The sequence below is a fragment of the Geospiza fortis genome, unplaced genomic scaffold (assembly GCF_000277835.1).
Source record: "Geospiza fortis unplaced genomic scaffold, GeoFor_1.0 scaffold128, whole genome shotgun sequence".
NCBI classification, from domain to species: domain Eukaryota; kingdom Metazoa; phylum Chordata; class Aves; order Passeriformes; family Thraupidae; genus Geospiza; species Geospiza fortis.
The window spans coordinates 2,021,080-2,042,241 of NW_005054420.1; the positions used below are offsets into that span (position 1 = coordinate 2,021,080).

At 44.0% G+C, this 21,162-nt stretch overlaps 2 protein-coding genes across 2 annotated transcripts in view; one reads left to right on the plus strand and one right to left on the minus strand.

Moving 5' to 3' along the window:
* Positions 1 to 35: 35 nt before the first annotated feature.
* On the plus strand, positions 36 to 14,468 carry IRAK2 (interleukin 1 receptor associated kinase 2). Its single transcript, XM_005426635.2, has 13 exons — positions 36 to 174; positions 1,848 to 2,027; positions 4,739 to 4,903; positions 5,608 to 5,720; positions 7,116 to 7,307; positions 7,745 to 7,809; positions 8,227 to 8,341; positions 8,624 to 8,733; positions 9,093 to 9,288; positions 9,984 to 10,046; positions 11,084 to 11,284; positions 11,450 to 11,966; positions 12,258 to 14,468. Exons 1-13 carry the CDS (start codon positions 36 to 38, stop codon positions 12,374 to 12,376), a joined length of 2,175 nt encoding a protein of 724 aa, XP_005426692.1. The 3' UTR covers positions 12,377 to 14,468.
* A 613-nt stretch (positions 14,469 to 15,081) lies between these two features.
* The window catches only part of SEC13 (SEC13 homolog, nuclear pore and COPII coat complex component), a 6,914-nt gene continuing 833 nt past the window's right edge, over positions 15,082 to 21,162 (minus strand). Inside the window, exons 2-9 of the mRNA XM_014309311.2 lie at positions 21,041 to 21,085; positions 19,958 to 20,073; positions 19,389 to 19,540; positions 18,728 to 18,861; positions 17,818 to 17,951; positions 17,227 to 17,347; positions 16,301 to 16,447; positions 15,082 to 15,935 (exon numbers count right to left, since the gene is read on the minus strand). Coding sequence (XP_014164786.2) covers positions 15,825 to 15,935; positions 16,301 to 16,447; positions 17,227 to 17,347; positions 17,818 to 17,951; positions 18,728 to 18,861; positions 19,389 to 19,540; positions 19,958 to 20,073; positions 21,041 to 21,085 — 960 coding nt within the window. The 3' untranslated portion in view covers positions 15,082 to 15,824. The remainder of the gene's footprint in view (positions 15,936 to 16,300; positions 16,448 to 17,226; positions 17,348 to 17,817; positions 17,952 to 18,727; positions 18,862 to 19,388; positions 19,541 to 19,957; positions 20,074 to 21,040; positions 21,086 to 21,162) is intronic.

Genomic DNA, 21,162 nt, shown 5'->3' on the forward strand with positions numbered 1-21,162 from the left:
GGCCCAGGGGCTGTCCGGAGCGGGACCGCGCGGGCATGGCCCTGCCGCAGCCGCCCCTCGCCCCCAGGGCCGGCCCGGCCCCGGCGCTCTACATCCACAGCATGCCCGCCTGGGTGCTGGAGGACTTCTGCCAGAAGATGGACTGCCTGAGCGACTACGACTGGATGCGATTCGGTGAGGGGCACGGCGCAGCTGGGGTGGCGCAGGGACAGCAGCGCCTTTCGGACGTGCTGTTCCCCGCGCTTCCCAGCGCTCGGCAGGGCACATCCTGTCGACAGGGAATTCCCGGGCACCAGTCTGGGTTTGCTTTTCAAACACAGCTGGAATCCAGACTTCTGTGGCTCCTTGGCTTTTCCTGGGCAGCCAGGCTCCTTCCCCTCACTCTCCGCAACCTTTCGCACTTCCCTCTCCAGTCACACTGTATCTCCTGCCACTTCTCACTGCCTGTTTCCACAACGTCCCTCACATCTGCTCAGATGTTCTGTTTTTTAATTTCCTCCTTCTCTTCATGTATATTCCCTCATACTTTGTGCCCCTGTTTTTCTCGGTCCTGGCTGTGTAGAGTCAGTAAGTACAGAAAATATAGTCCCTGAGTTATTTACTCTTTTTTCTGTATCCCTGCACAAACAATTCTACGCTGAATCTTTTCTTAGTACCTGCTTTCCTTTATTTGACGTGGCATCCCTAGCTGTGTGCTGAATAAGCTCTTACCCCAGTTAAACTTCCTGATGTAGGGTGGGATTCATCTCCACTACCTTCAGATGCATAAAGCTGTATTTCTGATGTCCTTCCAAAGCCAGCCGTGGTGAGAGCTCAGGGATCTTTGTCTCCACACGAACACCGCAGCCCCTGGCCCTTTCCCTTGAGGCACAGCCCCTGAGACTCCAGCTCTGGGGCTGTGTCTGGGGGTGTGGGGTGGAGCTGGGGACTCGCCAGGGAAGGTGGGTTTTGTCTGGGTAAGTGAGCTGGGAGGAGTACAGTGAGGTGACAGGCATGGTCAGGAATTGGGACACATTGTGTAGGGTCAGCTTTGGCACAGGATCTAAACATAGCTGCATTTCCCTGATAGCTTTATCGGAGTGTAGCTAACACCCAGGTGATTCAGTTGTTGCTTGGCTCACCACAGCACAGGGATTTAGAAATGCAAGTCGCAGTGCAGCCACTCCACTGACTGCTGTCTCCTGTTTTGGGAGAATCGCCCCAGGAATTTAATCTAACCTTACTTTGGTACAAAGTATTAAGGTGTGGAAGGGGCTAACAGCGGGCCTGTTAGCTAAAGGAGCGAGAAGAAGTCGAGAAGTAAGAAGAAGCTGATAAGGAGCTCTCTCCAAGGCTGTAACCAAGGAGATCGAGAGAAGAAAGATAAGAGAATCTTGCAGCTGGATGTGAAGTTACTATAACTCTTCACCAATAGTATTATGTTGATTTATTGTGGCCAATAGTTAGTGTAGAAGAAGTATAAACAATTGAAAAGTGTATAAAAGTTAGCCATGTTCAGAAATAAAGTGTTGCCAACTGAGACTGTCTGACGTCTCTGCTTTGTGTCGCGACCGCCTCAACAGCGACATTAAGGAGAAAGATTACAGGGAAAATACACTGAAAAGTATGAGTGGGTCTTAAGTGTCTATGATAGAACAAATTTTTTTCCAGAACAGTTGAAGGAAGAAAAGGGATATCTTACTTTAGCAACAGAAATTTCTTTGTGTCCACATAGATAATTTATTGTGATCCTTTCTTTTAAAGATATACAAATGCAAAAGCAAACTGTCTCACACCTTAGCCTGCCCTGCTTGCCTTTGCCTGTTTTTTCTAATATTTAAACAGAAATATCCATTCTCTCCCACCAGCCTCCTATGTGATCACTGATCAAACAGAGCTACGGAAGATCAAGTGCATGGAGAAGACAGGGATCAGCATCACGAGGGAGCTCATGTGGTGGTGGGGAGTGAGGCTGGCGACAGTGCAGCAGCTCCTGGACCTGCTGCAAGGGCTGCAGCTTTACCGAGCAGCTCAGGTCATCCTGGACTGTGAGTAGCTGCCCCTTCCTCCCATGGCTCTGTGCTGCTCCTCACAGCACCCAGGCCCCTACTAGGACATCTTCCTTGCTAGCTGAAGAAGCTTTTTGTTAGAAGTCACATCCTGTGTCAAATTCTAAAGTGTCTCCACTGATTGTGATTCCCTGTTCACTTGAGTAGGATTGGTGGTGTGAGGGAAGAGGTGACACGGGTGGACTCACGGGTCCCCGCAGCTCATCACCCCGTCTTTGTGGTGCCCATCTTGGACCCTCCAAGAAGTGCCAGGAGGATGGGCTGTGGCCAAACCAGGGCTGGTGCTTTTATGCATCAGACAGGATTTCAGAACACAGAGGCTGCACAAAGGGTCCCTGCCCTTCCGGCCTGGTCCTGTGGCGCTGGATCACAACCCGAGAGATGGCACGTTGCAGCCCCTGCAGGATTGCTTCCAGTCCAAGAGCAGGTTCCAGCAGTTAGCCCTGAAACACAGACACAGCACAGACAAAACCAATCACCGTCCCTGCAGGGAAACACTCGCCACCCCTCTCTGGGTCTGCTTTGCTCCCTGTGGTGTGTCAGTATGGCCATCGCTTGCACAGTTTGCACCTGGCATAGGTATGACAGGGTGTTACCTGCTTTCCCTTATGCTGCTGTCAGTTACTTTTTTTTTTTTGAGCTTTTCTCTGTGTCTGAATATGCTTACTCAGGTGATCCCTCTTGGGCAGATACAGAGGATACAGAGGTTGCTTGTTGGGCACTTCTGAAAACTAAACAGTCCTTAGATGACCATAGTTCAATTCATTCCTACTTAAAGGAATCAGATACAGCACAAAGGGCGGTCTTTTGCTGGCAGATTACTTCCCAAAGAGTTCTACATCCATTCAGCAGTTTTTTGCGCTCTTTAGTGCCACTTCTGAATGTCCATAATGAGGTTTTCTATGTCAGTTCCTTAGCTGCAGTGCTGCCCTGTTTGTCTGACATGCAGGAAGTTGCAAAAGTCACAAAAAACCCTGAAAAGTAGGTTGAATAAGGGAAGTGATGCTAAGTTCTGAGACTTCTAGGTTAAACCATGTGAGGAAAAAAACAGAATACAGGGACTTGCCTGCAGAATGAAGGGACTGTCAGGTTTGACTAAAGGCCTGCAGACTGTTTGACAGCTGGTCCTAAAACCTTGTAAAATTTGGGATTTCATAGCATTCTAACACAGTAACAAAAATACCTGAGCGTTCTGAGTTTTAGTTTTCAGACCTGGTTTCATTCAGAGCTGAGTTCATAGGTGGCATTGAAGGGAACAGATGGAAACCTCATAGAGAGCATGCCCATTTCTGCCATTGTGGCTCTTCATGCCCTGCTGCTCTTCAGCCCCGGTGCCTGAACGTGCCACAGCTTGGCTTCTCTCCCACAGCTCAGTGGCTCATGGTTCATACCAGGGGCCCAGATTGCACAGCAAACACTGCGCTTCCTGCTTGTTCCAGGTACTCCTGGCCTCTGTTTGTACAAGTAAAAGAACACAAAGCTGTTGTCTGGTTTCAGATGCAGACAGAGGCCTGGCACATTTGATTCTGAGATCGCCAAAGCTCTTAGAACAGCAGGATAAGAACCACCATGTAATAATATTTGGGCTTATGTTTTTTCTGTGTAATGTATAAAACATTAATTTGGATTTTTTAAGTAAATGTTAAATGTATTGCTGATAAAAGGTGCCATATAAAAGTTTAAAACTACGACCAGGAAAATGTTATCGGGGAGTAGAAAGCCCTCATATTACCCCTGGTGCACACTGGGCATTTTCAGGCTCCTTTTCAACTTCAGTTTTAAGAGCATTTTAAGAGATAAGAATTCACCTGCTTTGGCGATTTTGACAACCTCATATATCACAGCATCTTGAACTTTTGTACTGTATTTCTTCCCATCCTAACTGTAGCCTAATCTCATCTGAATAATCCCCCTTCAGATGTACATAGTTTTAAGTTCCTGTACACTGTATCTTTGCACTTTAGTCAGACTTCAAGTTGCTTTTTCAGGCCTGACTCTGAGGTTTTGCCAAACCGTGTACAGCACAGGATCTGTTAGAGCTGTAGTGAATCAATAATTCATCCTTTAAACTTTCCTTATATATCCATAAGTTTTGAGCTTTGACCATTTTTTTGTTTTCCCTAGATTGTCTTTGGTTTGTTTTTTTCTGTTGCTAAGTAAAAGTATGAGTCTTTCTTGCAAATAGTCCTGTATAGGAAAGTTTTTTCTGGGAATGAACCTAGGATGGCACTAAAATCATACAATTGAAAACAGTCCTAAAATATTTAACTGGCTAAACCCAAGACAATTCTGTCCATCTTCCCCTCAGTTCTATGACAACTGCAGAGAACTCAATGCCTTCCTTAGGCTGGGAGGTATTTGTGATTTGAGATCATTACCTGAAGGATGCTGTATAGAAAATGATAAACATATCATTATTGCTAATTTCTTCTTGTAAGAGACTCTGCATCTCTGGAATAGTCATTGCTGGTATTTATTTGAAGCAATTAGTTCCTGTTAATTTTAAGTAAAAGTTAATGTCATGGGTATAGTCTCAATTTAAATACCATCTAAATTGCTTGAATGTTCATTTGAATGTTGATGTTAATTTGAAGTCTGATGTCCTGATTAGGATTATTTTGCAGTCACTGATTAGAGTCAGACTCTATTTTCTCTGGTTATCTTTATCTTCCCGTTGCTCTGTTTTGAAGGGACATCAGCCTCCAGCATCACCAGCCCTGAGAAAGAAGAGCCAGAGCCACCCAAACAGATCATATCTGTCCCTCCCACAGAAGGCAAAAGGAGAGACAAAGAGAACGCCCTAAGTTTGTTGCCATCCCCAGACTCCTCACACCTGAGAGCAGTCCCATCAGGCAGTAAGTACAGTGCTGGACTCTGGATTTGCTCTGACATGAAATGACTGCATGGCCAAGGCTGCTGTGTGTTTGTGGTCAGGATAGCACAGTGAGGACCTTGTCTCCCAGATGGACACAGCTGAGTGTTTGCTGTTTTCCTAGCGCTGCTGCCTCCTGTTTATTCCTGACTTCAGCACACAGCCTCCTGGTCGTCCTTCCTTTGGCGCCCTTGAGAGATGCTGGCTGTATCTGTCCCCTGGGATCTCAGGGTGATTCCCAGGTCTCTGAATGCCCTGATCCCATCCTGGCTCCATACAAAGACTACACCAGTGCGTGCATGTCCTGCCCCGTGTCCCTCTCTTCATGCACAGTTCATCTAGGCCAGCAGAGAGTCAGGGGTAGGTCAGCAGCCCCTCTGCTGGGAGAGGGAAGGGAGAACCCCAGCGCATACCGGGGTGAGCATCTGCAACAGCACAGGCACAGGGAGCTCCATGTCCCCAGCCAGGGCTGGAGAGGGCTGCACAGTCATCCTGCAAACAAGAACCAGGAAGAGAGCTCCCTGTCTTCACGCAGAATTTCACAGTTTGACAGCTTGTCACAGATTATCTCTGGTCAGAAAGTTGAAAAAAAAATACCCCAGATCTTCATAATTCTTAGACCTTTGTCGTTAGTTACAGGTGGTGGTATCACAAAACTAAGGTGTGTTTTCAATGCTGTTATCTCAGTTTCAGGTGCTATTTCTGAAGGAGCCTTGTATTCCCTCCCTGCTCCACCACCTCCCCCGAGAGACCTTTTGAATTCCCTACAGTCCAATCCTCCTGTTTTATCAAGTGTGAAGGTAAATCCCCTTAGTGCTTGCTGATTATGCAAGGAAAATTGCCTTTATGACATTCTGTCTTTTTTCAGTTAAAGTTTATCCCTCTACTTGTACAAAAATGTTGCTGTAGTGAAAACGTTGAGCTCAGTACAAAGGGTTTGGACTGAATACAGTGCTAATGCTTCAGCTAGATTGCTTGTGGTTACATCACTTTTTTTGCCAGTGAAGGACCAGTGAAGGAAAAATTTACAGTATTATTTCCTGCATAGCTCAGAAGGGATAGCATACCCACAAATAGCAACTGGGTTTGAAAGACTCTCACATGTAGATTTTACAGAGGACTTACATTTCTGGTGCAATCGCAGGACAGGACAGTATATACCATGGATTAGTCAGAACCACATACCTCTTTTAGTTTCATTGTAGACTTAAAATGTGGTTTCTGCTCAAAACTGGGCTAGTATTGAATTTAAGTCATGTTGTTCAAAGCCTTGTGTAGCTGACAACTAAAAATCTCCTGAGATAAAGGTTCCATCGCCTCTCTGAGCCCCTGTTCAGCTGCTTAACCATCACAGTGGGAAAAATTCTCCTCATGTTCCAGATGATTTCAGCATGAAGTCTCCTGTTCCTTCCTCCCCACAGTTCTCTCATCTTTCATACAGTCTAACTAGATCTGTTCTGTCCTCAACGTGTTTCCCAAACCTGTGGGCACACCTTAGTCCCATCATGGTTGTTCTGGGCCTGTTTTCTCTGGTTTATTTTGTCTGAGGCTTTAAACTCTTCCACAGAAACATGATCCAGGACTACCAGCCAGGACGGAAGACTGACTCAGAGTGCAAGTAGTTTCAGAGTTTCTTGAGAAGAAGTTAGTGCTTTATTTCCTCAAGTTGGGTGCACATTAAGGTTGTGAAAGCTGCATGATCAGGCTTCAGGGGGACTGTAATTATACTTGGTATTAGGACTTGACTTACCACACTGGAAGCAACAAATTATTGTGCAACTGATGCCAGATGCTTCAAAAGTAGATATGAAGTTTACCAGAGCATAATTACATTATGAGGGACTCCACTTTCTCATCCAACTGTTTCTTAATATGTAACCCAGCTATAAAGATTAAGATCTTTTGTAAATCAGACTAACATCACTTCACATAAATATAGGGACTTTTTCCTGGGAAAGGTGGAAATGCAGATTGGTAACTGCTTTCAGTTCTACTGTGCAAAAGTTTTACATCATCCCAACACATGAATACAGGAGTTACCTACACCCTAAGGAGTGATGGCATAGTACCTTTCACAGTTTCATTCAGCAATCACAATGATTGCTTAAAACACGGGAAGGAAAATATGACACTGAAAGAGGGAAAAAGCATATGAATTATCATGAGATAAACTTGTTTCTTCTACACGTGTGCAGCCCTGCAGCTCTGCTCCTCAGCAGGAGACGATGGCTGATCTCCCTAGCGGGAGTCTCCTGTGGACACAGAGGGAAATTGCTAATGCCACCAACAGCTTCAGTGACAAGAACAGAATCTGTGAAGGTACTTTTGCAGATGTCTACAAAGGTCAGAGGAACAACATGGTGTTTGTCATCAAAAGACTCAAAGAGGCAAGTGCTGCACCTTTTTGTAGAAGAGGGTGTGTTATTATCATGACTTGCCCATTAGCAGGTGTTTAATATTGTGTGGGAAGGAACCAGAATAACTACACAAGAGGAGAGGTAAAAATGAAATTATGTAAATAATTAAACCTAAATTCAGAAAACACACATTGATGAATACTTTACTCATGTGAGTAGTTCCATTAACTCTGTAGGTAGGAGTAGCCTGCAGTATAGCTGCCTGCATTGGATAATTGGATCAGGGGTGTCTTTACACTAGTTTTTGTTCTAATTGCCAATTAATTGTTGCCTTGGACTTAATGTTGCCATGAGTGATACTTGCCTATTTCCTGCACTAGCCTGTCATCTAGAGACTACCAGATCTGTATAAATGCAAAGTCCTAGTAATTTCCAATGACATTCTCTTGCATGTTTTCATTTTTCAGCTGGAATGCGCAAGCCCAGATTCCACCCAGAGGTTCTTTCATACAGAAGTGCAGATTTGTTTTCGGTGAGTGGTTTGCTTTCAGAGGCAGTGATGCATGTCCTGCTCGTGGTCTGGTGCTGGGTGTTAAACACAGCGGCGTCTGCTCCAGGCGCTGTTCTGGGCTGGGACAAGCGGTCTGGTGCTGCCTGGGCAAGCAGCACAGTGCCCAGGGGCACTGCTGGTCCTGGCTGGGCTGGCACAGCCTTGGGGCGGGGAGGACGCAGTGCCCACCTTGTGCCCCTGCTGCAATGTGATGGGCTCTTGCTCAGCCAGCCTCCTGCCCAGACCGTGCTGTGCCTCCAGCTGTGCTTCCAGCTGTGCTTCCAGCTGCAGCACACCATTCCAGTTGCCTTGAATTTAGGAACTTGCTCCAGCTCGGGAATGTATTTTTCTGCATTGCTCTTACATCATTTGCAAATCACCGCTGATCTGTGCCTGCAGGTGTTGTCACATAAACATTCTGCAGCTGCTGGGGTTCTCGGTGGAAACTGGATCGCACTGTCTGATATATCCCTACTTGCCCAATGGCTCCCTGCAAAACAAGCTTCAGTGCCGCGTGAGTAATAATCTGGGTCTGACACCTACTTGTGATTGCAAGTCCTCTCCTGCAATTCCAGGAAAAACAATTGCATCTCTTTGATTTCTGAGAAACAGACAGAAGAAAAGGTGCCCAGTGCCCTGGCTGCAAGCACCAGAAAGGCAGCAGCTCTTCTCCAGGGGTTTGGAGTTTTGTCTGGAGTTTGACTGGGACTCAGCTGAGCCTTTGGTTTTCTAAACTATCAATGTCTTACAGTATTTTATTCCATTAATTACCAATCTTTTCCTCCTTTACTTGCAGGATGATTCTGCTCCACTGACCTGGGAGATGCGAATTAGCATTTCTTTAGGAGTTGTCAGAGCAGTGGAGTATTTGCATAATTTTGGAATTCTTCATGGGAATATCAAGAGGTGAGTACTTTGGCATATCAGCACTTCCTTGGTTACCTGGTAATTAGTCATGGCTAAAGTTTATGCAATTTGGAAATCCATTTGCAGTATTTTCTGCTGTCCCTTGTTCTGTAGGGCCTTTGCCATTTTTTGTTCAACCTGTCTCTCTTTCCTAAATGATGGCAGTAAATTATTTTGAAGTTTGGGTGCTTGTTTTTTCCCCTTCTTGCTTTCTAACATTCTTAATCCTTTCAGTGCTATGCAGGAGGCCAAATGCTGGACACTTCCAGTGCTTAAGTTTAAAAGTACAAAACTAATTCTTTGCCTCAAGATAAAATAATGATTTGACCAATATTGTTATTTGTCTGTCATTATCGCAGCTCAAATGTCCTGTTGGATGAAAACTTTACACCAAAGCTTGGGCATTCTGGACTGCGGCTGCATTCTTCTGATAAAAAATCAGAATATGCCATGATGAAGACCAAAGTCCTACAAGCTTCTCTTACTTACCTGCCAGAAGATTTTGTCAGACATGGGCAGTTAACAGAAAAAGTGGATATATTCAGCTGTGGTGTGGTATGTTGCCTTTTTTCCATGCTCTGGTTTATTTTTTGATGTTTCTAGACAAGAATTTGAATGTGAGGGCAAGTACCTCATATTGTTGAGGCAAATACCTCATATTGTTTTGCTGGCAATTTCATATTATAGTTGCTGGCTCTATAATGTGTTGAAATCCTGGTTTTAATTGTTCACACTCCAAATATATCTCAGTTTGTGGCAAAATTAGGTGAATCTTTTGAATAAAAGAAACAAAAGTGCTTTTTATTGTAAATAAAGTATTACTGCTGATGGCTTAAAACAAACTAGATGCTTAAAATTCTTGCAGACTCACCATATGAACTTCTACAAACATTGCCTGTTCATTTATATTTCCAGCTAAAATAATTGATAGTCTACGATGTCACCCATCTCCAGGTGTTTCCATTTTAGTAGGAAGTTACTCTTCAATATGATTTCTTATCTACACTTAGCTTTACTTTCTTCTTATTCTTTGTTTCAGCAATATCTATTGAACTATAAAATCTGGGCTTGGCTCTGCAGGTAGATCTAAAGTCTCATAAATGCCCTGAGCTGGCATTGTTAAGCCATCTGAAGTAAAAATATAATATCAGAATGCACTGAAAGTACAATATTTCTTTAGTTAGAAACTTAATTTTAAAATTATAGTTCATTCTGAACAAATAATTTTATCTTTCAAATATATTTTCTAGGTCTTAGCAGAGACACTGACTGGGATGAAGGCGCTGGATGAAGACAGACACCCGATTTACCTGGTAAGAAAAAGCAGCAGTAATGAACACTAATAGAAATGAATGGGGTCGCTGTCATAAAAATAATTTTAATTTTATTTAAATACAGTTTGTTATTTGCTGTCTGCTATACATGTCCTGCAGAAGGGAAGTTTAGGAGCCATATCCTGGTTCTATTAATGTCAGTAGCGTGCCTGCCATTAGAACAGAAGCACAGTAGATATTCCCATTTCACATACCCACTCATGGGTGCTGGCCTGAATTGCATTAGGAGAGACTGCAAAATAAATAAATATTTAGGAGACAAGGCTTTGTGCTGAAATGCTGCTGCATATTTTCTGTGTGCCAGGAGGAGGTGGTATAAGCCACAGTGAGTGGGGAAACCTGGGTAGGCAGGAGCTGCAGAAGCTCATCATGATGTTTGTCAGGCATTTGTCTTGTGCTCATGCCTGGAACTGATACCCTCACCAGTTTCCCAAGCCGAGGTTAGAGCTACATGAACAACTTTCACAAGCAATCAGAACAGCCAAACTCACTGAATGCATTAAAACCATCTGTAGAAAGCAGCCTTCACTTGCATTCCTTCTGTGGCATGTGCTCCTGATTTCTTGTCTGGCTGAAGCCTTGGAGGGGAGAGCAGCAGTATTCCCACTATCTGCAAGCAATTCAGAACTGTCCAGAGGGGTTCAGAAAATCAAAGATCCTACGTTCCTGATTTCTTTAACGTGTTATAAAAGCCTGTGTAAGAATTCTGCTCTACACAGTGTTGGCTCTTTTGCATTCCTATATAAATGAGTCCAAGCCAGGAAGAGCTTGCCCTGCTTTAGGGAATTTGACATTGGGCACATGCAGAGAAAGCCACTGGCCTTTTTCTTTCCCGTGAGAACAAACATTTCTGTCAGTTGCGTGAACAGAGATTATTAAAGGTTTTCAGTCTGTAAACCAGGCATTGAGGAACACCAATGACAAATACACAGCAATACTGATTCTCAGAGATTCAGACAAAAATAAATGCTTGTGTTCATTTTGCCTTCACTAATGCATCTCCTTCCTTTGAACAGAAAGATATGATTGCCGACGAAATTCAAACAGCAAAAGAAAGCTCAGACTCCAAAGTAAAAAATTTGGAAAAACTGGCTGCCAAGGAAATCTGCTGCAAATACCTAGACAGAAAAGCAGGGCACTTGCTGGAAGAAGTGGCTGTTGATTTTGCATCAGCCATCTGCCTTTGCCTGAGAAAGAAGAATCTGAACATAGCAGAGGTAATATTTTAAATACATGGCCAAGATTTAAGTCTCCTTGTCATCAGGGTGTAAAACTACAACATTCATGTCTTGCTTATTTTGGTGAGTGTTGACATAGGAGAATATGTGTAAGCAGGGGTACAACAATTATTACACATTCACAGATTTGGTTGTTAAAAACAGGTACGTGAAATTATGGAAATGGCTGAAAACAAATTAAAAGAGCATTACCTCTGTGGAAGCAGTACTTCTGGATTCTCCATGAACACTCCAGAAGAAACTGATGACGAGACAGCCAGTGTGAGCGTGGATGTGCCTTCAGCAGTGGGGAGTAGAGAGGAGAGCAGGCCGGCAGCAGTCGTGAGCAGCGTCAGCCCCTGCGCGCCGTCCGTGGGAGCTGTGGCGCCCGACGCCTGCGGCATCTACGTGTCACAGGTCCCTTGTGAGTCAGATGAGTCCAGTAGTTTCATATGGAATCCTCCAGAAAAATCCACCGAGGAGTTCCCTAGCCACAAGTGTACCAATCCAGAAGAAGTGTCAGGCTGTGATGACAGGGTCAAGCAGGGGAAGCCTGCCCAGGGACGGCAGGAGAGAAGCCTGGCGTGCGCCAGAGGCGATGGCACCCTGGAGACAGCAGCTGCTGCACAGGGCACCTGTGCACAGGGAAACACAGACCTGGACTCTTCGTGTGCTCCACAAGGTAAAAGTGCCCTCCTCTGACAATATAGGGACAAATCACTCCCTTCTCCAGAATGCTTAGGTTCCTCTTCCTACTTTTAAACACATATGAGTAAATCTTTTCTCCTTGGTTATGAATTTACTAATAAATCTACAAAACATTTAGCAGTTTTCTATCAGATTTTTTCCTAAGCCAGTTTTGGCTGGTTGGTTGGTTGCTTGCTTGCTTTTTCTTAAATTTAAAATTATCATCTGTTTCTTAGACAATACATGGATTTTCTCCCTCAGTATTTAGGCTTTTTTTGTTTTTCAGCTTCAGCCAGAGAGACATCTTGGAAAATACAGATAAATGATCAAAAAAAGAAGCTCATGGAAAATATTTTGCTGTATGAAGAGGACAAGTTAAACAGTTCTGAACTTTTTGAATCATAAATTGGATGGATTAATTAGCAGTGGCCAGCTCAGAAGAAGAAATAAGGACTGTCTCCTTGTTAGAAAGACAGTAAAAGTGCACCTTTCACGTGAGATTAGGTAGCAGGTTTTGATCAGGAACACTAGCCTGACTGAAGGAAACAAGAAGTACCACAGAGAAGCACCAGAAAATACCTGTTCTAAAGCAGATTAAGCACAGTCCCACTCTGTACACAGAAATGCCTTCTGCCTTTTCATCTGCAATGTGAAAAGGAACGGCAAACACAAGTGCCATAACAATTTGTGATTGGCTTGCCGTGTGTTTCAGGAAGCATCTGTTGGTGTCATTAAATCGCAGTCCCAGGAGCTGCAGAGCGAACGCTGAGCAGTGGCAGGCAGCAATGCCCTGTGCTGTTTTCCCAGACAGGAATCCTCAGAGCTGCTGGGGGGTTTGCCAGTGGCTCTCTCCTGTTCTGTATAATCTTAGTCCACACACCCAGAACCACTGCATTACCAGAGAGGGATTTTTATGCAAGTTCTCACAATGTTGTACAGCTTCATCTTGGTTTGAACTGCACTGAGCACAGGTGTAGCTAAGTAACTTCAGCCACTTTCCTCCAGTCTCTGAGCTTCCCTCCACATACTCATGTGACACCACTTAAGTCCAACCTTTGAGTTCACTGTTGGGAGCTCTGAGACCATGTTTAATACTTCATAGGAGTATTTTTGGGAATTATTTTTTTCTAAGTGTCCTTTACATGGAAATGTTTCTCATTGTGTTTCACATGGTAACTGTTGTATATTTTGGATTAGGGAAAAGATTTTAATTTAAAATAGCTTTGATTTTTTATAGGACACTTGAAACATAATTTGTTGTATTTATTTTGGCAATGGGTCAAATATAAGCTAATAAAGGGGCCTGTTGATGGTTCCACACTCACCAGGCATTCTCAGAGGTGTGGTGGCATTCTTGTGGGTGTCCCTTAGTTGTAGGAGCAGTAGGAGCCTCAGTCTCAGGCCCAGGGATCACATGCAAAAGAAGAAATAGAAACTTGTATGCTGGTGTATTTATGATCAAGTGAAAGCCCCCTTAAGAAAGTATCACTTTTGTTTTTATGATATTTATTATTTTTATTATTGCTAGCATATTCCACTTGTGTGCAGTCTAGGGAAAAACAGGTTTATGAGGGACCAAAAGAATTATCAGAGGATGTAGCTCTGTTTACAGACAGGTGAGCTGCCTCCTGAGCATGGGGAACAGGGCCTGATGTGCAGAAATGGCTGCAATTCACAGTGCAGTTCAGGGAACAAAAACAAAATTAATTATATGTAATTATTTTCAGTGGAATTGTGTACTAGTATATATTCCTAGCTTTACACAAAGGCTTCACCCCTTCTATTTTTGTACAGTACCTAGTTCATTTTATGTATTATTATGAGCAAGTAAAAGTATTTTAGCTGAAGACCTGAGTACTGGAGTTATCTACACATTTCTCAAGTTATTCTCTACACTAAAAACTGGTAAAATCCCTTAATTATAAGTGCCTTGGATACTGTCTTTATATTTACATGTGTTTTTTTCTTTTACCAGAATCAAACCAAGATAAGATTAGTACTGACATAAGAAACATTGTATACTCAGACTGATCAATAACTACTTAATTCTACAGGAGATTTTTCAAGATACTTTATGGCATTGAAAATGTAATATTCATTGTTTTTCACTGGTGTATTCTGGGAGACCCGTGGTAAACTCCTCGTGTCTTCTCCAGAAAGGAATGCACATGGATGAACTGCAGAGTTGAATGGCAAACCCGAGAGTTTTAAACTGAGAAATGTGGTTTGTGCACAGTTCTGTTTCACAAAAGTGCTTTAGAGCTTTTGTTCTCCTGTAATCACCAGATGGAATTGTTATTCTTTGTCTTGTACCCTGATAGTTTTGAAATATTCTGAGGTGATTTAGGTGGTCTTACAGATTACCTAAGTATTTAGTATGGCATATACAAGACACTGTGTGGTCTTACATTAACAGTTATGTAACTTGGCAGTTCACAAGCCAGTTTATGCATTATGATTTACTAATAACTTTTTGAATAAAAAACCTGAAAAATTCCTTTCTTTCTAGTCTGCTTTTTCATGATTTATGGCACAGAAAATGTATCTCATTCCACCCTATTGGGCAAAAGAATCTCAAGGTCACTTTGCTCTCTGTAGTAATTATAAGTACACACATGTTTATTCAGTCTTCATTCAGTGTCAAATAGCTGATTTTTTTTTTCCTTTCTGATGGCTCTAGAGAGGAATTTTAGTGTAAAATTAATTACCAAGGTTCCTGTGGTGCGGGCGGGCCGGGCAGAACTGTCACAAACCCAGGGCTCCGCTTTTCCATGGGCTAATGTTGGTTTTAAAAAGAACTTCAAAGTGCGCGAATGGGTTCACGTCCTTCTTTCTTCCCTCGTGACAAGTAAGGTTGTAAGAGCAGAAAAGGGAAGCTGGCACTGCTTACATTCTCCCTGGGAATTGCCAAGACCAAAGGAAGAGCAACGGCTTTGTAAAGCCTTGTCTCGTGATGTACCATTACAGGAAAAAAGAAACCCACCAAAAAAGCCAAGCTCTTGCAAAGCTAATTACATGGATGGGAAGATGTGACTGTGGCTTGGCTGAAGACACACTGCAGATTGCCTTGAAAAGGTAGTCCTGTGAACAGATTAATACAGCACACCAGGTTTTAACCAATAAGATTTTATTCTGTTGGTATTCTCAACAAAAAAAATCCAAACTGAGGTACAGTACAGAAGTGTGACTAAAAAAAATAAATCTTCAAACCATGGTTTGATTTATGGATGTTGGTTAAATAACCCAGTTTGAGATTATTATATAGCAAAAGACATATGCATTCCACTACTCCTTTTCACCTTCAAGAAAGCAAAGAGACTTTCACCAAGCACACATTATTTTCAGAAAGACACAAGTACAACAACATCACTGTTACCAGCAGGGCTAGCTAGCACACTACCAGCTAACCCAAGAACTCCAACCCATTTCTTCACTTGAAACAAAGTTCTGGTCTTTGAGGGCACAGAGCACTTGTCCCCTGCATCAAGGAGTATCACACCTTGTTGTTTTGACAGCTTCTCCCTGTTCGGTTGAAGCATGTGAACTCTGACCACAGCACAGCCATTCAAATTTGACCCCTAAACCAGAAAAGCAGGGAATAATTCCTACAGTATCAAGGAGTAGTATCAGGCACTGTACTTGGCTATACTGTTTATCTTAAATTTAAGGGAATGTCAATTAAGGCTGATTATCAACATATTGTAGCCTCCCAGTAATAGAGTGCTCATAAAATTGGATAATTGTTTCCCATGTTCATGTCCAGTTTAGATAAAATCAGTTCTCTTCCAGCTAAAGACACACTGCAAATCAGGGACAGTGACCACTTGTTGCAGCTGGAGTATTCCATCGTGCATCACTGCTCATTCTGCTGCCCTTCTGTCACAGCAGACACCCCTCCTTGGCCCTTGTTCACGTCGCTGATACACGCCCACAGCCCGTCCACCGACTCCTTCCACAGTGTCACCTCAAAAACAGAGCAGGAACAGCTTTCAGCTTTAAACATATCCTGTTTCCCTTTTCCTTGTAGCTACCACAGCATGGGTTTGGTGATAGCCTGCAGTCATATGAGGAGAGTATGTGAATTGTCAGTACCCCACAAAATCAAGTTCAGCCTGCATTTCTACCCTCCAGTAAGGACTCAGAATGCAGTGCAAGTGGTTTCCAAAGGTTATGGTCTTCCTGCCCTCCTGATTAATCAGAAGAAAAAATGTCCCCATGGCAGCAAAGGAGACTCTATGACAGCCTTGTGTTAAACACATGACAACAGTGTCATCTCAGCTCCTCTGGAAACAGGGTGCACAGGGTAAAAGCCAAGGCAGCAGTACTCACTTTGTTGTCTCCTCCAGACACTGCGAGGATGTTGGCAGTGATGGACCAGCTCACGTGCCAGACAACATCATTGAACTTGTGCAGCAGCTTTGGCGACCAGGAGTTTCCAGAGGCATCGTCACACGTCCAGATAAACACTCGGCCATCCTGCAAAAGCACAGAGACCAAGGCTGGGCACAAGAAACATAACCCTGAATTGCCCTTGGAACTACATTTCCAAATCACAGCTCTCACACCACCCTTGATGTGTCTGCATGGATTTTTGCTCAGCACAGCAAGGGGCTGTCTCCTCGCTATGGATAAAGGCAAGGCAGAAGTACAGCTCTGATGAGAAAAACTAGCAACAAACAATGACTTGCAAATACCACAGAAGAGCCCCCAAAATACATATATACCAGCTGAAATACTTCCCCAGAATGAGATTTTGTTTTCCACTCACATGGCAGGAGCTCACTAAGCAGTCTTCTTGATGTTAAAGAAATAGATTTTACAGATTAGCAACAAGAACACAACAGCCAATATAAAGGCTGATGACATCAGAGCTGATTAAGAATGCCAATTATTAGAAAACAGTATTTTTAGAAGGAAGTTCAGTAAGTTTGATCCAAAACCACTTAATACGACATTAGTTGGAAGGTCTTCCTCCTAGTGAGATCATCCTGCTCATGATTTTCCAACCACAAGCCAGTCTTTGGTACAGAGGCACACACACCCATAAACCTTTATCCAGAAATGCTTCTATTGGGCTTCTGAGATTGGGAAGAACAGGAGTCCAAGGCTCTTATGCAGAGACCCAAATATAGCAAAGGATGGCCAAGATGACCTCTTAAAGCAGCTCTATCCCTATGATTCCTTCACTAGAGAAATGGGGAAGGAAGAAGTCAGCACACCTAGTGCTTGCCCCCGTCGCTCCAAAGAAACCTCACCTGTGAGCAGCTGGCAATGGTGCTGGTTGGCAAACCTATGGATGGAGCCCAGGCCACATCTCGTACCCAGTCACTGTGAGCCTCCAGCTTCTGCTCTTCTTTCCACTGACCCTCTTCTTCCCTGAAAACACAAATATATCGTCAGAAGGGTAGCAGCAGCATCCTTTATCATCTCATGCCCTGCTCGGGAAGGCTTTGGATTGTAGCATTCAAACTCCTTGTTCATCAATACAATACAAAGCACAAGCGTTCCCTACTTCTCCAAAAAATCTCTATGGCTTGAACTGACAAAATCCCCTCCTGGGGACAGAAAGCAGCACAGGCAAAGAAACTCTGACCTCTGCTATTACCAAAGCGGTAACCAAAGACCATTACAAAGCCACCCTTGGAGACAAAGATCACACAGGGCTGGCACAAACTGCAAGAACCATGGGAGATACTGTGCATTACTAAGTTTCCATTTTTAAAACACTTCTCTAAAACAGTAATTCAAAGATGATACAATAGGGATGCCAAAAATATTACTTGAGATACTAACAGGGACACTCAAAGCCCAAAGTGTCAGGTTTTATCTGGCGACAGGGCACTTACTTCCAGATCTTGACCAGGTTGTCACAGCCACCAGATGCAAATCTTTTGATGTAGTTCGGCTTTTGACCAGAGGGTTGTTCTATAAGGCTTCCTGGTACAACAGCAGGAGCCCAGCTAACTGCATTACATCCAATCTAGTTAATGAAAAGCATCACTGTTAAAAGTTGATTACTTAATTAACTAAATAAATAGATAGAGGCTGCTGAGAGGGTGAAGAACGTGTAGCATACTCTCCATTGAGAATGGGGAATAAACCCATCTCAGAAAAACTGAAGTCTTGCACAATGCTGGATGAATATCGGATGAATAAGAAATCCAGACGCAGAGTAGCCTCACTAAAGCACTTACTCAGAAAGCCTGAGGTAGCTAAAGGTATTTGCACACAAAATCGTTCATCTTGGATGTGCAAATAGGTGAGACAGAAACCACAAAGACAAAGGCACACACAGTTGCTACGATTTAGGAATACAGGAGCAGAATCAACCTTCGGTCCTAAGCTGAATTTCTTTCTACTGGGGGCCACTGCCATTAGCTTATTACGTTCTGCTGAAACAAAAATCTCCAAAATTTTGGGAAAAACAGGAATCCCATAGTTTTTTCCAGCTGGTGCAGGTATTCTTAGGACAAAGGCCATTTCTTACCAGGTAACTTTCAGCACTGTGTTTAACAATAATGCTCGATAAACAGGGATTGTCAGTGCTGTTTAGTGAACTTCATCATACTTCCACTTCATTTTAGTGACTAAAAAGTATATCTGCCTACTCTGGATGAACTGAAACTATTCTTAGTTCTGGATGTTTCACACAATTTCATCGCATTTCAGTATTTATCTACTCAAGTCTCTGAGGCATCACCTTGGTCTTGTCTGTAGCTCTGGGAACTCTAGGCTGCTCCAAAGGACCAGACTCACCGTGTGTGCATTGCTGATCTTTTTGACTTCCCACTGCCCATCACCCGTGTAGCTCAATAAGGAAATGGCCCCGTCAGAGCTGCCACAGGCCAGGATCAGTCCATAGTCGTGTGGTGCCCAGCAGACAGAATTCACTGGGAAGGGTGAGACAGACCAGATTACAGCACAGGGCCTACCTAAAACTGACTGACCAATTCACTGACTGGTATCAGTGGCATAGTCACCAAAAGCAAGTGGCTTTGAAAGCTGAGAATGAGTCAAATTTCAGCAAAAGCCAGCCAATTAGCATTGTTTACTGAGTAACAGATCTGCATTGGGAGGGTAAATCATCTGAACACAACAGTTTCAACTCTAAAACAAAATACAGCATGATAAAATGCAGTCTTTCTAAGTGGAAACAGTATTTTCCTCAAGAATTCAGTTCCCAGGCATCTGTATTTGAAAGCTGACTTATTTGTATAACAACACCTACAGACACATGGTATGAATCAGCAGTGGCTTATCCAGCAATACAACCTTAGGGAAATGTCCTGTATACATTTACTCTCTCTGCAGTTTTTATCCTTTTCTTTTGGATAGAGGCTTTCTTCCTTAACACAACAGATTTATTTCAGTCTTACCCTCAGTCTCCCTTCCAGCTCCCCACTCCAACCCTCCATACCTGAAGAATCATGTCCTGTGTACTCGTAGGTCTTTTCCCAAGTGCCATTTTCTTCCTTCCAGATAATGACCTTCCTGTCATAGGAACAGGAAGCCAAGATATTCCCATACATAGGATGAGCCCAGGCAACCTGCCACACGGGACCTTCGTGCCTGCAAGAAACAGCATCATCAGGAAAAGCTGAGAGAAACCCCTTCCAACTGCAGCTGCCTCACAGACCACTGCTGTGAATTGCTGCTCGGGAAGGGATTAGAGTTCTGACATGAGGAATGAGTAATGCTTAGCATTAGATGGCAGTGTTAGTGCCCTGACACAGGGCTCTCACTGTCACAGAAAACAATTCACACTTGTATCAGTCTTGAAAATCACAGGTGCAAAGTACTAAATGAAAGACCAAGCCCCACTGTGCTTCCCACTGGGGCTTCGTCCCCACCCCAGCCCTGAGTTTTTCAGCACAGTCTTGGAGGAGCTCACCCTGGAATTCAACCTGCACACTGTGCTGCCCAAGGGCAAAAGGACAAAGCACCGAGGTTTTGCCCTGATTAACCTCTGGTGTTGTGCCATCTCACCCCCTGAGGTCGGCAATGAGGATCTGCCCCCCGTTGCGGACATCGAAGATCTTCACGGAGCGGTCTGAGGAGCAGGTGGCCAGGCGGGTGCCGTAGTAATCCATCTGTGCATCGTGCTGCGAGCAGAGAGGGAGAGCTGTGCTCAGCACGGCCTCTGAGCACCACTGCAGCACAGCCGCCCCGGGCCCCACACAGCGGGCACAGAGGAACCCTCTTAAACAATCCAGCCGTGCCACACAAGCAATTTGTTTCCCCAGCTGCTTCTCCAATCACTATACAAATGTTACACAGAAGGAATCCAGGGAATTCTGAGCAACCACCACAGCATTTTCATGACAGGGAGTTCAGGCTGCTGACTACAAAGCAGTGACAAGTTATGTATTTCTGTTTCTTAAAATGTGAAGTGGGTGTACAAATACTGCTCTTAATTATATTTGAAACTTCACCATTACCAAGCCATAGAATCTTTAAGGCTGGAAAAGACCTCCAAGGTCACTGACTACAACCTTTGACCAACGGGTGTCACTTGTCACTAGACCAGAACACTTCCTACCTCATCCAGTCATTTCCTGAACACCTTCAGGGATGGTGACTACACCACCTCCCTGGGCAGCCCTTTCCAATGCTTGATAGCCTCTTCTGTGAAGAAATACTTCCTGAAGAATTACGCTTATCTAACTGGGCTCCTTCCTCCAACAAATTACTTTGAAACCTTTCTTCCTACCCATATTAATACATCTACTCCCAGACGCATCCACTTAAAGGAAAACCATTTTTATCAGCTGAAGGTCTGTACCAGCAAATATACGCATATCTCTATTATTTCACAAAAAAGGGCAGAAACAAGCCTTCACATGAAAATTAAGATTTTAAATAATTTCCTCTTTCCTCCCAGCCAAGTTTTTCTCTCCAGACAGTATAAAATGGCAAGATCAGGCTTTCAGACAGCATTCTGCATCCAACACCCCACGAGTGTGCTCTTCCACGAGCACACACATGCCGCGCTCAGTGCTCACAGAGAGCCCCAGAGCAGCTCTATCACAGCAGCCGCCGGACCGGCGGAGCAGCTCCCCGCACACTTACGATCATGTCCTCGTGGGACGTGTCCACGGTGTTAATGACCGACACCTGCGGGGAGAAGGAACAGAACGAGCTCAGCACAAACAACGCGCGGCCGCGGCCCCTGGAGCCCCGGTCCATCTCCG